The sequence below is a fragment of the Biomphalaria glabrata genome, chromosome 8 (genome assembly GCF_947242115.1).
Source record: "Biomphalaria glabrata chromosome 8, xgBioGlab47.1, whole genome shotgun sequence".
Taxonomy (NCBI): domain Eukaryota; kingdom Metazoa; phylum Mollusca; class Gastropoda; family Planorbidae; genus Biomphalaria; species Biomphalaria glabrata.
Window position 1 is genome coordinate 25,319,149 of NC_074718.1, and position 18,674 is coordinate 25,337,822.

The 18,674-nt window shown below is 32.4% G+C and overlaps 1 protein-coding gene across 7 annotated transcripts in view; it reads right to left on the reverse strand.

Annotated features, from left to right (window-relative positions):
* The window catches only part of LOC106067962 (arf-GAP with Rho-GAP domain, ANK repeat and PH domain-containing protein 1-like), an 86,431-nt gene continuing 67,757 nt past the window's right edge, over positions 1–18,674 (reverse strand). For all 7 annotated transcript variants that reach the window (XM_056037335.1, XM_056037336.1, XM_056037334.1 and 4 more), the window contains 17 exons: positions 18,225–18,314; positions 17,326–17,428; positions 16,754–16,820; positions 16,556–16,628; positions 13,956–14,124; positions 13,647–13,775; positions 12,410–12,515; positions 11,661–11,751; positions 11,404–11,484; positions 11,213–11,287; positions 10,074–10,284; positions 9,334–9,470; positions 7,353–7,472; positions 6,188–6,270; positions 5,999–6,064; positions 5,174–5,249; positions 1–4,361 (listed from right to left, as the gene is read on the reverse strand). In XM_056037335.1, coding sequence (XP_055893310.1) covers positions 4,344–4,361; positions 5,174–5,249; positions 5,999–6,064; positions 6,188–6,270; positions 7,353–7,472; positions 9,334–9,470; positions 10,074–10,284; positions 11,213–11,287; positions 11,404–11,484; positions 11,661–11,751; positions 12,410–12,515; positions 13,647–13,775; positions 13,956–14,124; positions 16,556–16,628; positions 16,754–16,820; positions 17,326–17,428; positions 18,225–18,314 — 1,695 coding nt within the window. In that variant the 3' untranslated portion in view covers positions 1–4,343. The remainder of the gene's footprint in view (positions 4,362–5,173; positions 5,250–5,998; positions 6,065–6,187; positions 6,271–7,352; positions 7,473–9,333; positions 9,471–10,073; positions 10,285–11,212; positions 11,288–11,403; positions 11,485–11,660; positions 11,752–12,409; positions 12,516–13,646; positions 13,776–13,955; positions 14,125–16,555; positions 16,629–16,753; positions 16,821–17,325; positions 17,429–18,224; positions 18,315–18,674) is intronic.

An 18,674-nucleotide genomic window follows, 5' to 3' on the forward strand; every position in this document is an offset into this window, starting at 1 on the left:
TAAAGTGAAATATCAAGTTTATTAAGAAACTAAACAAGTTTTTATACAAATGTAGGCTGTAAAAATGAATTTGTCAATAATCATTGATTAGTCAAATAATTTTTTATTGATATGTGACAAACTAACCTGTTAATCTATTTTATCTCAAAAGTTGATAGTCCTATTCTAATGGAATCCCGAATTCATACAATCAATCAGTATATTCGACAGTCAATACCCCCCTCCCCCAAGACAAGAAAACAGACATTTCCCATAAAATAGATAATGACAAAAAATCAAAGATTACTGGTCTTCATTGTTCAATGTACACATTTACATAATTAAATGATGCAAATAAAGAGACAGACTCAAGAAATAAAAAAAAATATATATATTTATCACTAGCTTGTTGACCAGATACCAACGGGGAAGTGAGAAAAGAAAAACCTATGAAGGTCTATAATATATAGAATTGTACTTGTCCAACTTGTATGGTAATAAAAGGTAGTAACTTGCAGGGTGTATAGTCCATACAGAGTGAGATCTTCTTTCTCATCCTATTAGTAGAGGCTGAGTCAGGAGTAGGGAAGAAACAAACAGAAGTAAGTAGAGGGGGGGGCACATTTTTGGGTCATGCACACATAGCAAGACAAATTTCATTATGGGTAATAAAGATTATTATTATTATTCTATTTTATAGGAAAAATGTGTCCTACTTAGAGCCTGAATTTGAAAACCAGTGACTTGCGCAGAGTTGATATCTCTAGCATGCATAACTAGATTAACACTTACACACACACACAGGATTTAATTTATTTTCTCTGTTGAAGGAACATCTCAATGTTATAAACTTAAATCTTAAACCTTTTGAAAAAAACAACAAAAAAACGTGAACTGTCACATTATATTTAACATGCACTTACAGAGAGAGTTCTCTTTCAGGCAGCAACTAGTATTTGCCTCATTTAAAATCATGGAGAGACATAATTGTCAGCAATGAAATAAATAGTTGAAATTCAATTCAAGTTACGATAGCTGCAAAAGAGATAGGTAATTACACCACAACTAAACATACAAATAAAGATACACACACACAATTTTAAAAACAAATCATCACTATTTGTACTTTATATCTAGGATAGAGTGCGTGTGTGTTTATAAATTGAAAAAAAAAAAAAAAAAAACAGCTTTAGAAATTTAAAGATTCCAAACGATTAAAAATAAAAGCTGTTAGAAGTTGTTTTCAAACTTAACACTGATAAAGATTGATTGACTTAAAAGGCTAGTGGGATACTAATTAGGATAAGAATAGATGAAAACCAAGAAACATTAAAAATTTTATATGGAAGGTCATCTGTATAACTCAGTTTGTACATTTTGTTAAAAAAAACTTTAAGGGACATGGATCATTTTTTTTTTTTTAATTCAAGGGAGATAATCATCTCAATCTTAAAATCAAAGTAATCACATTAAACATTTTTTTTTTAATACATAGTATATATATATAAATATAAAAATCTATATGTTGTTTTAATATAGTTATCATCCAAACAAAATACACAACATTTCAGCAGTTCTTATCAAAATAAAAAGTGACAAAATCTTTGTGACAAGCCAAGGTGTAAAAACATAGCTTACTGACAATCAAAACAATGCTGCCACTTGGTTGCACAGTGCATATCTCATGGACATGGCATTGATTCAGAGCATGCTGCCAATTAATTGTACAGTGCATAGCACATGGACATAGCATTTGAAGAAAAGAAAACAAACAATTTTTGTGACCTCCTGGATGTCTTGTAAAGAGATTTATGTTCACATTTGATCATCATCTATTTGGCTTTTTAAGTAAAATCTTAATAACACTGGAAACCCAAATAAAAAAATATCCACTAATAAGCAAACAACAATAGTTTCTTAAGTTAAACAGAATTATAAAATCCTTCTAAGAAAAATATAAACCTACAATTTTCGAAAAATTTCCAAACAAATCTACATTTCATGAGCCTTAAAAGGTTGTATTGCAAACACTGTGTCAAGGGAAGATTTTGACATTGCTAGAAATGGACTAACAAAGAATTAGAAAAGTGAATTCTAAGATTCTATATTCCTAATGTATAGAGTTTAAGCAGCTCTTTATTATTTCTTGGGTGGCTGCCTGGTCTTAGGTATGTGCAGTGAACTATTGTTAGGACTGGACAATGGTCCCAGGTTAATACCCTGCACGCTGCCATCCACAGTTGTCCTGAGGGAGGTTTGGACTAGGAAGTAAATTATATTCAACTCTAAAGGAACATCCGAAACATGTCAAACATTTTACAAAACATTTTTCTTGATAAAAACATTTCACATAGACCCTGTATATAAGATTTATTCAATGTGGATATTTAGTTTGCATTCCACTTTGTCTTCTCATTAGTTTAACATCAATGAAAATTCAGACAAGAAGTTATCCACTATTATCTAGTTGTAAAGAAATTTTGAAGCGAATAAAAATACTCATATTTAAGAACACAATAGTTCAAAATATAATTTTTCAACCAGTATAACAAAGAAGCTACTTTACAAGCATCGAATACCAAGACATCTTTCTGAATTCTGTACAACCAATCATCTAATTATGATTCAGATTTTAAAAATTCAATTTCCATGACCATAAAGTACAGAGAAAGATCATAATAAGAAAATAATGCATATAAATTAAAAAAAAAAAATTCCTAGAAGAGACCAAAAAAAAAAAAAAAAAGCAACAACAATTTTTACATTTATCTTAATAAAAAAAACAACCCATTAACAATAATAATGACTATTCTATTAGTAAATTACGGTTACCCAAAACGTCCAAGAAAAAAAACTTTATCTAGGAAAAATAAAAACCACAATAATAAGAATCTGGTCATACACAATAAACAAATATTCATTCATTCAAAACTAAAATAAGTCAACATTATACATCCTATACATGCATAATGTTGGAACATCTGGTCCATAATACAAAAAATAAACTCTGTAGAAAGAATAATTTAAACATTAAATTATTTGACTTGAAAGAATTGAATCTTAAGGCGATCTGTTAGCCGAGATACAAAAAGAGTTGGAAATAGACATTATGCACAAATGAGATATTTAAATATATGACTAACAAAATATTGGTACTTTTGTTGTTGGTACATAAAATATTTACACACAATACTAAGACCATACAATCATAATCATACTTACACTACATATCTCAATAAATATATTCTCTTAGACAAAACAGAGCTAATAAAAGTGTGAATTCTCTTCATCTGGGGTACCATACATGAAATAATCCAAGAGCTTGATGTAAAACAAATTCTTGACAGATGCAAAAATGTTTAAAAAGTTTGTATTGCACAAAATCATGAAACCTGGCAAACATAATACATTGACCCAAAAAAAGGAGATATTTCATTCTGTCAGAGTTGTAAACTGAACACTGATTTTTTTTTTTATGTAAGTAACAGCACAACAATAACAGGTTTCTTGTTTTGAAGAAGTCAAAGGCTTCTGTGGATCTGGAATGTGACAGAGGCTAGGACCAGATAGAAACCAATCGGATGTAATAAGTGGAACATGTAGAAATCAAAGGTGTGGAATGTTTTCTCTACTAAAAATGAAAGGAGCAACAAAGCTAAGGCACATACAGTTTTTGTTCAACATTAACTTTGAAACAAGAGAATGATGTGAAGAAAGAGTAGAAGACATTTTGCTGTCCCTCTATTTGTCTAAAATGTATGAGTTTTTCATGTTTAATGGCCATGTCTTCCATTCTGAAGATTAAGGATGAGTGCAGTATTTCACCTACATCTCGAGCAGACAAATAGCAACTTGATGTGCTAGATTTAACAAAATTAAGTTTGATCTTGCAGACCCTGTTTGTGAATAGATTACAATAGTAAAAATAAAGTTTGCAAATTCAACACAGAAAATCAAACATTCTCATGGGAGAATAGAACTTCATTGTAATTCAATTCATTTGATTTACTTTGCGAGCCACTGACATCAGGCACTGTACTTAATTTAGATATAAGTTTTGCACTGTCCTGTAAATATATGACTAAGGCTTTCTAGAAGAAGAAAAGGCATCATCAGCATTTGAGGATGAATGGAGGCGGCAGTTGGTACATCAGTCATGAAGAAGATAAAATGTGTCTGTACACAAGTAACAGCTGTGCTTCAAGTTTGTATTTTTAATTATGTCACTCTTGAATTGATGCTTTTGTTTTGTTTTAATCTTCAATGACGTTGATAAACTCAGTTGTGAGCTAGCCCACAGATCATGTAGTCTTCAATTAAGCCTTGAATCTTTCTGCTGAGCCCAAGCAGAATCAAAAGAAACTTCAGAAACTTGCTGGATGCTAGTGAAAGAAAAATAAAAAAGAAAAGAATGCAAAAAGAAAACAAATCCTCAATAAAAACTTAAAATGAATCTTAAGAATTTTGGCTACATTGCTGTTTAACAGATGTAATGTAATTACCAATTGCTGATAATGAATTGTAATGAGTCAAAATGTTTTAGCTTGGTAGCTGATATAATTAAAAAAAGCCACCAACTATAACTAGTTAAGCCTAGTATCAAATGGAACATTTCCACAAATCTCAAAGATGGATTTATCAAATTTTTTTATTATTTGAAAATCTTAAGTTTTCATTTATATTTTGTCCTTTAAATTATTACTCTTTGGATTACTCTTATCAGATGCTGCAAAGGATTATGACTTATGATGTTTTATAGGTTAGATAGAATCAGCAGGTTATAAGCCTACAGTTGAACCCACATGGCTGTCACATTACATCACTGCTGTAGACTACTCAAATACAAAGTAAAAGTCCCCTTTCAGACCTTGCGATGTATAGGCCAGATGATATAAAGGTAAACTGTTTTTATGGCTGACGGTTAACGAGGGTGTCATGTGGACAGCACAATGACCAACAGACTTTACTAAAGTCAGTTTTCCTTTCTAGTTGCTTGGACTCAAGGGCATCCTGAAATTAATATCCCAGTCTTTACCAAGATGCAAACCCGAGAGCTCTTGGTTCGGAAGCCAAGCCCTTTATCAGTCAGCCACCACGCCCCCTCTAAAAAAATTCAAATTCACTCTATAGTGAGTATAAAAATTATGTTACAAACATAATTGAAAACAAAAAAAATATTCTGCAGGTGACTTACTTGTGCAGAGTAAATAGCTGCAGACCATTTCATCATCTCAGTCTCTGTTTCAAAGCCAAAACAATGACCAAATGATCTATAGGATAAAATAAATAGGAAGTTGTAGTACTATCTACATTTTAAAATATGAATGAAGCCTAAATACTATAAAGAATTAGCCAAAAGTGCTTTTTAAAAGTATTTTTGAGGGAAAAATACTTTATAAACTTTTGATATACAACTAGTAACATTTCTTTGTTCCAAATTACTTTTAAAAGCTATTAATATTAATATGCAGAGAACAGTACCAGGAAAAAGAAGAAAAGGAAGACAAAGAAGCTGATGGGAAGACAACATATAAGAAAGGACACTGAAAAAGTTTCTAAGGCAATAAGACAGACAGGAATGGAGAAAGACGGTTGACAAATCTTTTGTGTTGCCCCAAAGGTCACACAGACCAAAGATGGGTGAAGTGAAAATGTCTATATTAAATTATGAAAAATAAATATAAAACTTATTTTTTCAGAGTTCTCTGTGAAAAACCAAACCAATCAAAACCTACTTTAATAAAAACCAAACTATTTACTGACCTCCAGAGGAGAGTGACCATGAGAAAAGTTTTTTATTTTCTTGGAGCCTTGTCAAATTTGTGAAGAGATATCAGAAAGGACATAAATATGAGATAAATGAATTTCTACTTCTGTGAAGAAAGTGTTTCCATTTTGACATCAAAGTATAAAAATGTCAAAGACTTGAGAAATTATTTTCAGAAAAGTAAACTGAAGACTTTTTCCTGCTTCCAAGTGATATTACAAAAACACTAGAGTGGAGCAAAATAGCAGTTACCTCTCTTTATCCTTATTGTTGGAAATATCTTCACCATTCACAATGAAGGTCAGGAAAAACTTGCAGCTGAAACAAACAACACATACATTTTATTTTTTTAACTTTTCAAATACAAAAAAAAACTGAGCCAAATATTATATTAAATTGGCAAATATTATATTAACTCTGTAAGTTCTGACAAAAACTAACCCAGAAGGTAGATTTTTTTTCAGCATGGTGCCAATATAAACTGTTATATCTTCTGCATTCCATGATACACTCTCATCCTTGGCCTGAAACATGATAAAAGTAAAACAAATATGTTGTTTGTTCAGCCAGTTTGAAGATTTACATTAAGACCAAAAAAAAATTCAGATACAGATACACTTATTGTAAAAATTTATCTTGCAAAGCAAACAACAGGAGGAAGCAGATTTATAAGAAGTACAAAATACGATTGGTAATTCTCTGAGAATTTTCAGAAGACAACTAGAATTTAAAAAAAAAGTTAACAAGGATGCTTCAATGACTCCACCTGAGCTCCTGCCCCACTAGATGGACAAAGAAATAATAAAAAATAAAATACAATATAATTTTATTATTGTGATATAGATTTCATAGTGAAATATTACACAGTCTGTTAATCAAACTAGACAAAATGATTTGCAACATTTAGTTTATATTAACAATAAGAACTTGATTTTAAGAACAGAAAAAAAGTAATATTAATAGAATATTGGTTTTATAGCTTTTGTATAATGCATCTTCCATGTTCCTTTAGCATACTCAGTGCACTCAGGTCCAATTTCTTTTGTGAACATGTGAGGAAGAGGCTATACAGGAGGTTTACTTAAAGACTTCAGAAGCTCAGTAAATACAAAATCTGCTCATTCTAGTCTTTATCAGGATTCCAAATCAAGCCCCTTCAGTAAGGCAGACAAATTTTTTTTTTTTTTACCAACACACATCCCAATAGCTCAAGCTTCTTACAAGTGAAGAACAATATAAAAAGCCAAGTATCAAATATGAAACACATGCAGGATTGAATTACAGTAGACCAAAACTTTTGTTTCCTTAATCTTATCTTAATAAATTACATTGGTATGCTGGGATTAATAGCTAATTAATTTATATAGAAACTTTATTTCCTTAATCTTATCTTTATTTCCTTAATCTGATTTAATAAATTACATTGGTATGCTGGGATTAATAGCTAATTAATTTTATATAGAGCTGTTTACACATTAAAGCACATTGAATGTGCTTTGAGGATACAGCTGACTCAAAACAAAGCAAAAAAAAAAAAAAAAGGCAAGTTCATGTAAGTAATAAATGATAAGCAATTTTTGAACAGATCAATGGGAAATGTCAATACCTCAGAACTTTTGAAAAGAACCAGCTTAAGCTGCCTGAATCCAACTGTCTTCTTGGAAAACTTTTTGCTACTAGGATCTTTGTAATTCAGTTTGACATTAGAAAGGAAACTATGAAGTGCCTGAAATAAAAAAAAAACAAAAAAACAAACAAAAAAATAAAAAAGGTTTAAAGGACTAAAACATATTTATGAAACATATGAAGAAAGTGTACTCAAACATCTTAGAATGTCAAGGAATTAAAGTTTTAGAAAAAACTCAATGAAAAAAACACAAATGCAGTAAACTGAAACAAAAGAATTTATAGGTAAAAGGTTCTCAAGAGAGAAAGATGTTTAAGCCTTTTTGTTATCTAGTAAATAATAAAAAAAGTAAAGTTCCCTTTTCCAACCTTGGAATCTATAGGGCAGATAATGGTTAACGAGCACAGTGTCATGTAACTGGCACAACCAACAGCCTTTACTTTCCAAAAGCACCCTAAATATCCAGAAATTCAAAATCCCAATTTCCACCAAAATTCGACCCCAGGTGTGGAAGTATAGGCTTAATCTCTAAGCCACCCTATCACCTTCAGAAATCTATTCCATCCAGTACTGAGAATAAACAAGCAAAACAAAACAGAATACTTTTGATAAAACAAAGCTTATCTAAGGTAAAGAACTGCTAATTACTGCCATTTATCTCAATATGGCAGGGTTTTTCTCCCTTTCTGCTATATAAAACAAAATTAATAATTACTACTTATTGATTAACTAATAGGTCAATTTTTTATTGATTTGTGTATTGTCATCAACAATGAAAAATTATGTGAAATTCGACTTGATCCGTGAATGGGATATTGGAGAAAAAATGGAATAAGGAGAATAAATCTGTATATACATCCACATCTCTCATTAAGTAGCATTTACTCCCTGGTTTCAATATCAAACAAAATAATTAATTACCAATTTATTAATTAACTAATTGGTTAATAATTAATTGATTGATTCATGTTTTGTCAAGTATAATGAATAATTGTGCAAAGTTTAAACTTGATCTGAGAATGGGTAGAGGCAGAAAAAGCATGCTCAAACTTTTATCAGACAGATGAAGGAGATGATTACAAGCTTTGGGAACATTCAGATATTACCAAATATCATGTTTTTGGACCCCCCCCTCCCCTTATAACAAATTGTAACAAAGTTCAACCCCCTCCCCTAGTTGAGTAACATAACAAGAAAATTTGAATTTTATAAAAGACTTATTTGTTAATTATCATTTTCCCAAATTACATTTTTCATCATGGTATCTATAGAAATAATTGGAGAAGTATCGACTTCTCTATCAGCGTTTCGATGACATATTCATTTTTTCCCCCAAATACTGTACATATACATTCAGATATTACATATAACCCATCAGAAAACCCATGGTGTTAAAAAACATGCTTTTTTTTTTCCGTTAATATTTTTTGAAAACCTTTGTGTGATGACTTATTAATTGTTTTTAAACAACCAACATTTAATAAAAGTAAGATACGCTGTTCAACTGTGGGTCTGCATTTCTGATGTTACTCATTCTAGTCTGATCCATTCAACCCCTAGACAGTTACACAACAGTGACATAACTTAAGGGTGACACTCATACTTCGCGATAAACATACACACATCAAAATTCTTTTACAACACCATGGTAAGTGAAAGTCAGAACCACGAAAGCAAATTGACCACTATATCTGTTAATAATAATAATTTAAATTTATTAAGAGTGGTAACAAACATACTGTAGGCTGAAGCGCTGTGATAACAACAAAGGTAAACACAAGAGTTAAAATGACAAAATGATCTAAAAAATATTTTTTAAATTTCATTTTAATATTTTTTTGTTACGGAAAAAAATCTTCAGACCTCCCCCCCCCCCTTTCCCAGTAACAAATCATAACAAAATCTTAAGCTGTTATGTAATATTTGAACATTTCCTTTGTAAAAAAAATTCAAGTCTTACACTTTTTTTGAGGTTTTCCATAATGTCAGTGTTCCTAAGACACAACCGCGTGTTGATACCTCTGTCATAAAAGCTGCTCCATTCTAGCCACCTCACAGTAGTCTTTGAGATTAACTCCTCATTGAACAAAGGTCTCTCTGTAACAAAGTAACACATTTACATTGAGTGAAAAAAAGTAGTTAAAAATATGTATTTTTACATAACACTACATTAACTTTTATCTCAAGTAATAGTATAATAAAGTGTAAGAATACATTAAAAAAAATATGTTGTCAAAAGTAGAATTCTAATAAAGAAATTTGATATCATTAATTTAAAGAATTCAAAAATAATTTTAGTTTTCTTGGTTATAATTTAAAAACTTTAATTTTTGATAGAAGGGAAGCATTATAATAATAACTATACATAATAATAATAAGGCTTTGTCATCGCTTCCAAAGATAGAAGATGAGTGCAGTACTTCAAATGATGTAAACCCAGTTGCCAACTGCATATTTTGTTACATTTAAGCAGACAAAACTGTCCATTATACATATATATTATAATTCAAAATACTTAGGGATTATTACTGCTACAGCTGAAATAACTATAAGCCAGTGTATTAATAAACTGGTTAAATGGCATTAAGACACAAGTTAATATTATGTCATATTCCATTTTTCCTAGAGTTATAAAACAAAAGTTTATATTACACTGCATAAATGCTAAATAAATAATTAAAACTTGATTCTGCCTCTCACCTAGCATGCCATCAAACAGTTGCTCCTCTAAAATGTAGTTCCTTATTTCCAGATTTCTGTTGTTCCGCCGAAAGTTGGCTAAGGCCTCAATAAGCCCATCCTGCACAGTTTTTTCTGGTGTGACCGAAATATTTACAGAATGGTCAGACTCACCCAGTAACAAAACAGGTGTCAGCATGCAAGAAGGAGTATTGACATTGTCAGTAGAGCCCTGAAATGATGCAGAATTATTATTGTCAGTCTTGTAAATGAACACCGAGCAACTGATGATAAGGTACTGGTAGTTTAAAAGATGAAAATAATATCAGATCATTATGTACTATCATTTATTATCTCATGACAATTCCGTGTCTATGCTAATAAGTGTGGTTATTGAGTGGATGAAATATCTAGCACTCAGCCTTTTTAATTTGCTTGTCATACTAGGGGCATAGTGGCTGAGTGATGTAGCGCTTGTCTTCTAAACAGAGGGGTCTTGAACACTGGGATTTTTGGGTGTCCATGAATCAACTCTAACATACAAAGAGAAAGTAAAGACAATAGTGCAGGCACATAGCACCCTCATTAACCATAGAAAGAGATAAGCTTTACATTATCTTCCTTATAGCTCTCAAGGTCTGAAAGATGTACCTATCATGACCTATTATTAGTAATCACAAAATTCTTTACTCTAACACAGTGTTTTACAAACTTTTTCATTAACAGAACACTTCACACATTCTGAGTAGTTAGCGGAAAACTTTGTAATATTAACATAAAAAAAGCATTAAAATATTTAACTTAAATAATGGGCACAATGTATAATATAACAGAGGGTGTGGGTAGGGGTAGTCACGTGTATGACTAGCTGACACATGATACAGGCCAGCATATTGGGAGCAGCCAAGCGTGACAAGGAACAGCCTTTCAAGAACGGACATGTGAACACTTGGCATTTGGCATGCAAATCACCAGTGACATGGTCATGTGATCGCCTATAACACAGACGACAACTTCATGGCATTTTTGTCATTTTTCAAGAAGAGAGAGTGGATGAGTCAAGAAGGTCTATTACAAAGGAATGCAGATGAGACAGAGAATACAGTACAAAGGTTGTATAAAATGACATTTGATTTAGCCAAAAAAAAAAGAAGATTGACCTTAATACTTCCTTTCTTCATTTTTAAAAGTGCATCACGAATGTTGTTTTCTACTATTGTATCTTTCTCATCCACCTGAAACAATGAGTTATAAATAAACAATAGGAATGTCCATAGGAGTTAAAAATAAGTGCTGTTTTAACATATAAAAAAAACAACAACACTTGCTGTATCTCTCAGTCATATCTTACCTTAAAGAAAAAGTCACGATTCTTCAAAATGTCCAAAATAATAGAGATTTCTCTACTTGCTGTTTCTGAAGCAAACTGAAGCTGATGAGAAGAGGGAATAAAATCATCAATACAATGACCATGTTGAGCAATATTCTAAAGAAACAGAACATTCAAAGTCCATTCAATAGACTCGCTAACAACAAACTAGATTATTAGGGTCAGAACAAAATAAAACAAAATTGATGTATGGTTAAACATACTTCATCTAAACATACCTCATCTAACTGAGTTCTCAACAGAGATGGAGCAAAACATGTGGCCAAATTTGTGATACTCATAGAATTCTCATGTTCATTTTGTGCAACGCTGAAACAAAATACAACAAATGATTCAACTCCCTAAAAAGCTATTAATACATGAAGGATAGTTATCTTCAGAAATGTTGAAGATCCCCGTCAGGTAGTTAAGTGTCAATGACAGTGTTCACTAAACCAGGAAGGGTTTTACTTGTGGGATGAAAACTCTATAGAAACTTATATGTTAAAAGAAAATTGCCATGAATGAAGTATTGCATTTGTATAATGGTTTCAATGTTGTATTCTGTATCCCCTAATTATGTTATACAATATAATTCTGTTATACAATTTATCTAATCAAAATGTAACAAGCTGGGTGCAAAAGTCCTTGTAACTCCATTTCATTTGTTTAAAATATTGAAACCACAGTGCACTGTGGAAATTAATATTGAAGATGCAAGAGCCAAATTGATTGGTGGTTGCAAAGGACAATATCACTGGTGATTTCCTTACTCCATACTTAATGAATTTTAAAAGTTCTATGTCAAAAAGATTCATTTGCATTTTAAAATTTTAAATCTTTTCAATGCATAACATTTTTGGCAGCTAGCTATCTTTGGATCTTGCGGTTTGTTTTGAGTGCCTCTCAAGGTATAAAAAATTTCAGAAGTTAGTGCAGCAAAAAAATCTATTCAGACAGACTGAGAAAACAAGGTTTTGGTACATACTCTAATAAATGTAGAATAACAGCTTTTAATGTTTGCCTGTTGACTTCTGGCATCCTGCCCAAGTAATATTTATATAAACCCATGCGATGTTGCTCATCTTTGCTGCCTGAAAGTAACAATGATAATATGGAAACAGTATTATTAAAATTATACATATTTTTACTTTTACATTCATTTTTTCCCCATCCAAAGACTGTAAAGCATGATTAAGAGATCATTGTACAATTTAATCAAACTTAACTGACTCTGTGGGGCTGTTCACACCTTACCTTTCACAACACTCACTGACCATGAACTGACCAATACAAGATCAGGATTATCTTTAACAGATTCGGAAGAAGAAAAGAAATTTGAATCTTTTTTACTTGTTATTTTTTTTTTAGTCTGGATACCTACTGATCATCCATGCAACTAGTGTAATTATAAATTGTATCCTTAACAATAATAGCTCCAATTTTTTAATATTTCTTTTTAGAATGCCTAAGGATAGTTTTTTTGAAGTAATGTCTGTAATTTTATAAGAGAAGCTATGTGCAAATAAATTATGTATTAATTTTAAAACGAATAAGCACAAGTTAATTTAGTAATCATGTTTAATTAAAACAATGAAAGTAATGGTAAAATCAAATAGTCAACAGAGCTTTTAGTTCTTAATATCTAAGATCATGACAGACTTACAGATGTTGCTAAGAAGTATATAAATATTTTAGTTCTTTCTGTAATGGAGTTATTCCTTTAGCCCATTCACTACCATGTTATAATTAAACCTTGATAACTTTTTGTTATAGTTGGTATATAATTCAAGGGGAATACATGCCCTTCTAATATAAAACAAATTTATGTTTATAAAACCAAAATTTTGGATTATGGAATTTGAAAATGAAAACTTACATACTGTCAACAAGACCCATTAGAATTAGATGTAGACAATATCTAGGTAATAGTTTATGATCCAAATTAAAAGTGTTTTTTATGATAGATATGCATAGTTTCACAAAACTTAATATATAACCTATTTAAAATATATAACATTATTGTCATAACTCATTATCACATTATCTATTTGTAGAATTAAACAAAACAGAACCTTCTTTTAGCCCCAATTTTGGTAGAAAAGAAAATGAAATAATTGATTTTTTATGCATCAACTATAAAAATGTTGATTTAACTAAAAGAATGGGGTCAAAGATGGTATCGTCAATTAGAAAAAAAATGAGTTAAATCTGAAAATGCTTACCAGCAGCTTCAATCCAGTTTCCGTAATTGTTTCTCTCAAACACAGAGTCATCCAGCTCTCGAAGGAACTTCTTCAACGCCCCAGCCACTTCATGTACTGTGTAGTTGGTCAGAACTACAGAATGAGCATCTATATGAATGGAGAAAAATATGGACTGATAAATAATATGAAACATTTTTTTTCTAAGTAAGTTGAACGTTTGTTGTTGTTTTTTAATTACCATATATATATATATATATATAATATATATATATATAACTATTCAGTAAAATATGTGTGTACTGTAATATTAAGTTGTAAGATCCGTACCTTTCCTAAACTCATCAAGCAGTGTCTGGACTCGACTCAACTGACCAGTTTGCCTATAAATACCCTTTTCTTTTAGTCCATGAGTAGTGATGTAAGCTATGCACTTATCCACAATGACTGGCACACTCTTGCTTGTCAATGGTTGGTCATGCAATGTCCTACCACTTTCCTGCAAGTGAATAATTCAACAGGTATTTGTAACCCTCACTATCAATCTGGAGAGCAGGCAAAATAAGCTAACACTTGGTCAAATCGATAGAAGCTGGCCAGGGGTATGAGAACTGACAGGGCTATAATGTCACATTGCCAGGGGTATGAGAACTGACAGGATTATAAGGTTACATTGTCAGGTGCATGAGAAATAACAGGGTTATAAGGTCACATTGCCAGGGGTATGAGAACTGACAGGGTTATAAGGTCACATTGCCAGGGGTATGAGAACTGACAGGGTTATAAGGTCACATTGCCAGGGGTATGAGAACTGACAGGGTTATAAGGTCACATTGGCAGGGGTATGAGAACTGACAGGGTTATAAGGTCACATTGCCACGGGTATGAGATCTGACAGGGTTATAAGGTCACATTGGCAGGGGTATGAGAACTGACAGGGCTATAAGGTCACATTGCCAGGGGTATGAGAACTCACAGGGTTATAAGGTCACATTGCCAGGGGTATGAGAAATGACAGGGTTATAAGGTTACATTGCCAGGGGTATGAGAACTGACAGGGTTATAATGCCACATTCCCAGGGGTATGAGAACTGACAGGGTTATAAGGTCACATTGCCAGGGGCATGAGAACTGACAGGGCTATAAGGTCACATTGCCAGGGGCATGAGAACTGACAGGGTTATAAGGTCACATAGCCAGGGGTATGAGAACTCACAGGGTTATAAGGTCACATTTCCAGGGGCATGAGAACTGACAGGGCTATAAGGTCACATTGCCAGGGGTATGAGATCTGACAGGGTTATAAGGTCACATTGCCAGGGGTATGAGAACTGACAGGGGTATGAGAACTGACAGGGCTATAAGGTCACATTGCCAGCGGTATGAGAACTGACAGGGCTATAAGGTCACATTGCCAGGGGTATGAGAACTGACAGGGTTATAAGGTCACATTGCCAGGGGTATGAGAACTGACAGGGTTATAAGGTCACATTGCCAGGGGTATGAGAACTGACAGGGTTATAAGGTCACATTGCCAGGGGTATGAGAACTGACAGGGTTATAAGGTCACATTGCCAGGGGTATGAGAATTGACAGGGCTATAAGGTCACATTGCCAGGGGTATGAGAACTTACAGGGTTATAGGGTCACATTGCCAGGGGTATGAGAACTGACAGGGCTATAAGGTCACATTGCCAGGGGTATGAGAACTGACAGGGCTATAAGGTCACATTGCCAGGGGTATGAGAACTTACAGGGTTATAAGGTCACATTGCCAGGGGTATGAGAACTGACAGGGCTATAAGGTTACATTGTGTGCATGTAAGAAAACACATTTTTTTGTCCAACCAGATTTTTTGAAGACCTTGAATAGATGTGAACAAGCTTAATTTAGACAAAAGACAGAAGCTTGAAGAAAAGACTAATAATGATGTAACCAATACTATAAAAGAGAGACAAAACAGACTAACAAGGTCATTTTTCTGAGACAGATACTTATTGATGATCAGTATCTTCACTGTGTTTTATTTATTCAATAATATTATTATATGTCAGTCAATTTATTAGTCTATTTTACTAGTTCATCGCTGGATAACTTCTTTTATTGAATTGAGTTTGAAGGTCAAGGACAATAGATTCTATGCTGTGGTTTTGATGTGTTTAATAGAGGCATCTTCGAACATACATATATCATTTAATTTGGGAAAACAATACTACTCCCAAAACCAAGCTTTGAAATGTAGTAAACCAGGTTGAGTATGACAAAAACACAAGCGAATCATCCTGTATGTATCAATGCATTTACAAAGAAGCATTCCAATGCCTGAAATAATTACTAAGCCAGGTCACATTCTGATGTAAATGGATACATTAGCTGGCTAATGACCCAAATTTCAGGCCTCGTAAAGAAGTTATGTTGTTGGGATGGTTTCTCTTTGTTTCTCATAGTTGGTCATACAAACAGGTGTCAACTGCTAAGTCACCTCATTCAATAATTGTGTAATGTCTTAAAGAGATAATCACCTCTTTTTTTTTTTTATCCATTTTATACATTACAAAACAGTGATGCATTTTCAACCAAACCAAGTTTATATTATATACTTTCTGTGCCTTTGCATTAATTGAATATAGCATAAATGAAATGAACTAAACATTAATTATAATTTTTTTTTGGAAGATCATAAAGTATATCCTCAAAAGAAACTACTTGCAAACTGAGTTTGAGTTTTTTTGGCACATGGGCACACTTTAGGCCATGTCATGCCCGTAATCCATAAAAAGTTACTCTCCCTTCATACCACAAGAGCTAAATTGTATTTAGTTAAGCTATTAAAAAGATGGTCTTGCAAACTACTTGTGTGCAGGTAGAGGGAATGACAAGTCAGAAGAAAAACAGATAAGACTCCTTTAATCACTTTTAATCAACCTACTGATATTGCTTGACTTAGAGCTAAAAACATTTGCTCTGTATCTCTTGGTAATGTGGCTTGAATGTACACTGACCTAGAGAGAAAGCAAAGCAACACTGTCAACATTGAAGAATTCAATAATTCCAGCTAAAATCTCAAAATACCAGTGTCAATGTAACTTAATTGCAGTACCACAAAGGCTGTTATTTTTCAACTTACTTCACTGTTGAACTAATGACAAAGTAAGGACCTTGCTTCTGATAGCCATCACCAGTTAATTGCTTCTCTGAAAAACATGAACACATAACAGTGACTACTTTTATCACCAATGACAACTAAGTTTTATTAGACTTGTTGGCTATGTCCCAACATAGACATAAACTAATAAAAAACAAAACTACCAATGCTCATTAAATCTTATGGAATGCAAACATGTTTTAGAACAGCATCAAGTATAGACAAAGTCATTTCAGCAAAGACGTCAGATGTTTCATAGGGAGAAGACAGAATATCTGGAAATAATAATAAGGCTAGTCTTCAAGTCCGAAGATTAGTGAGGAATGCAGTATTTCCTGTGGCTGCGTAGTCCCAGCTGTCACCTACATATTTTGCCACATCCAGGGCAAGCATAACCATATTTTGAAAGTACTTTTGAATATTAGGACTTGAGGCCATATTCACCATAAAAGTTGAGAGATTCAAACTTTCCTTAGGCCTCATCGCTAGTGAGTTAACTGACTTAACACTTAGAATTTTGATATAAAAAATTATTGATACAATTGCCAACTTACTGATTCCACTGGCTTTTCTTAAATCCAAATAATCAAATTTCAGATCTCTGTTCATGTAGTTAAGTCCCCTCCAGCTGAAAACTAAGAAAGTTTGCTGCCAGTCCTACAGATTCAAACAACAAATGATACAAGATAAGTATTGAAATAAGTATTGAGAAATATTTCATTACTTAGCACACACAAAAATTTTCCTCAGGTTATTAAAAGATAAAATGAAGAGACTAGTTAAAAACTAAAATTGCTTTGTCTATGGATGAAAAAAAATGGTTTGAGTGTTGGGATAAATTCTGAAATAACTGCTAAGTCTGAGAATACATGAAATGCCAGGGGGACTAGGGCTCTCATGGTGGAAGCAGCCAAAGCCTGCACAAGATATTAAAGCCATAGTCCTGTTTGTTCTAATTTTGTACTTTTCAGGTCAAACTTTTGACTCAGTGGACACTCACTGTGGAAAGTAATAGGAAAATGTTTTGATTGTTCCAGATTTGACTTATTCTGATTCAACAAGTCCTGGAAGTCACTTGCTCTTGCTTTGTATGGAAACATTTGATGCATTACACACAACTTCAGGGTTTTTGGAAGAGAGGACCTAAGCCTCTCAAACCTTTAATCTAATGGACTATGATGATGAAGACAATGGATGACAACTAAATATGTGGTACAAATAAATGAGTCTGGGGTGAATATTTTCTATAGTTATCATGTTTTGTTTGGTGTAATGCACAAATTGTAAGACAAATTTCCATATGGATAAAGATAATTATTATTATTATTAACTCTAGTTTTGAAGTCTATTGGTCTATTTCTCATCAATCATTCTGAACCATCCAGAACATGACTCTAACATATAACTGAAACAAAAATGTAAGTATAAGATTATATATATATATATAAAGTACCTGACTTAAAGATTCTCTCATGTGAGCAGCTCCAGCAAATTTGATGTCTATCATTCCAACATGTTCCATCACAGCTATAGGTGCCATTAGCTGGAACACATCATAAGATTATGTAAATACCACTAACATTAGATATAAAGTAACATGGTCTTTGAACTGAAGTCAAACTAAACAAGTAAAGTGTATTTTCTTTTACATTTAATTAAAAAATATATCATTCATTTTATTTTTGAGTAAAGGATAATTGCAAGATATTTTCTAAAATAAGCTTTTGATAAACATTGCTCAGTCAATTATTCTCATGAAGTTTTATTAAAGCTTAATGAACGGCCCTAAAACCTAAAGAAGATTAGGACAAATGATTACTTACACCAAAAAGAAGAAATACAAAATGAGTGATCTAATAATTAATGAGCATTCACAATAAGAAAAAACAATTTTACCAATTCA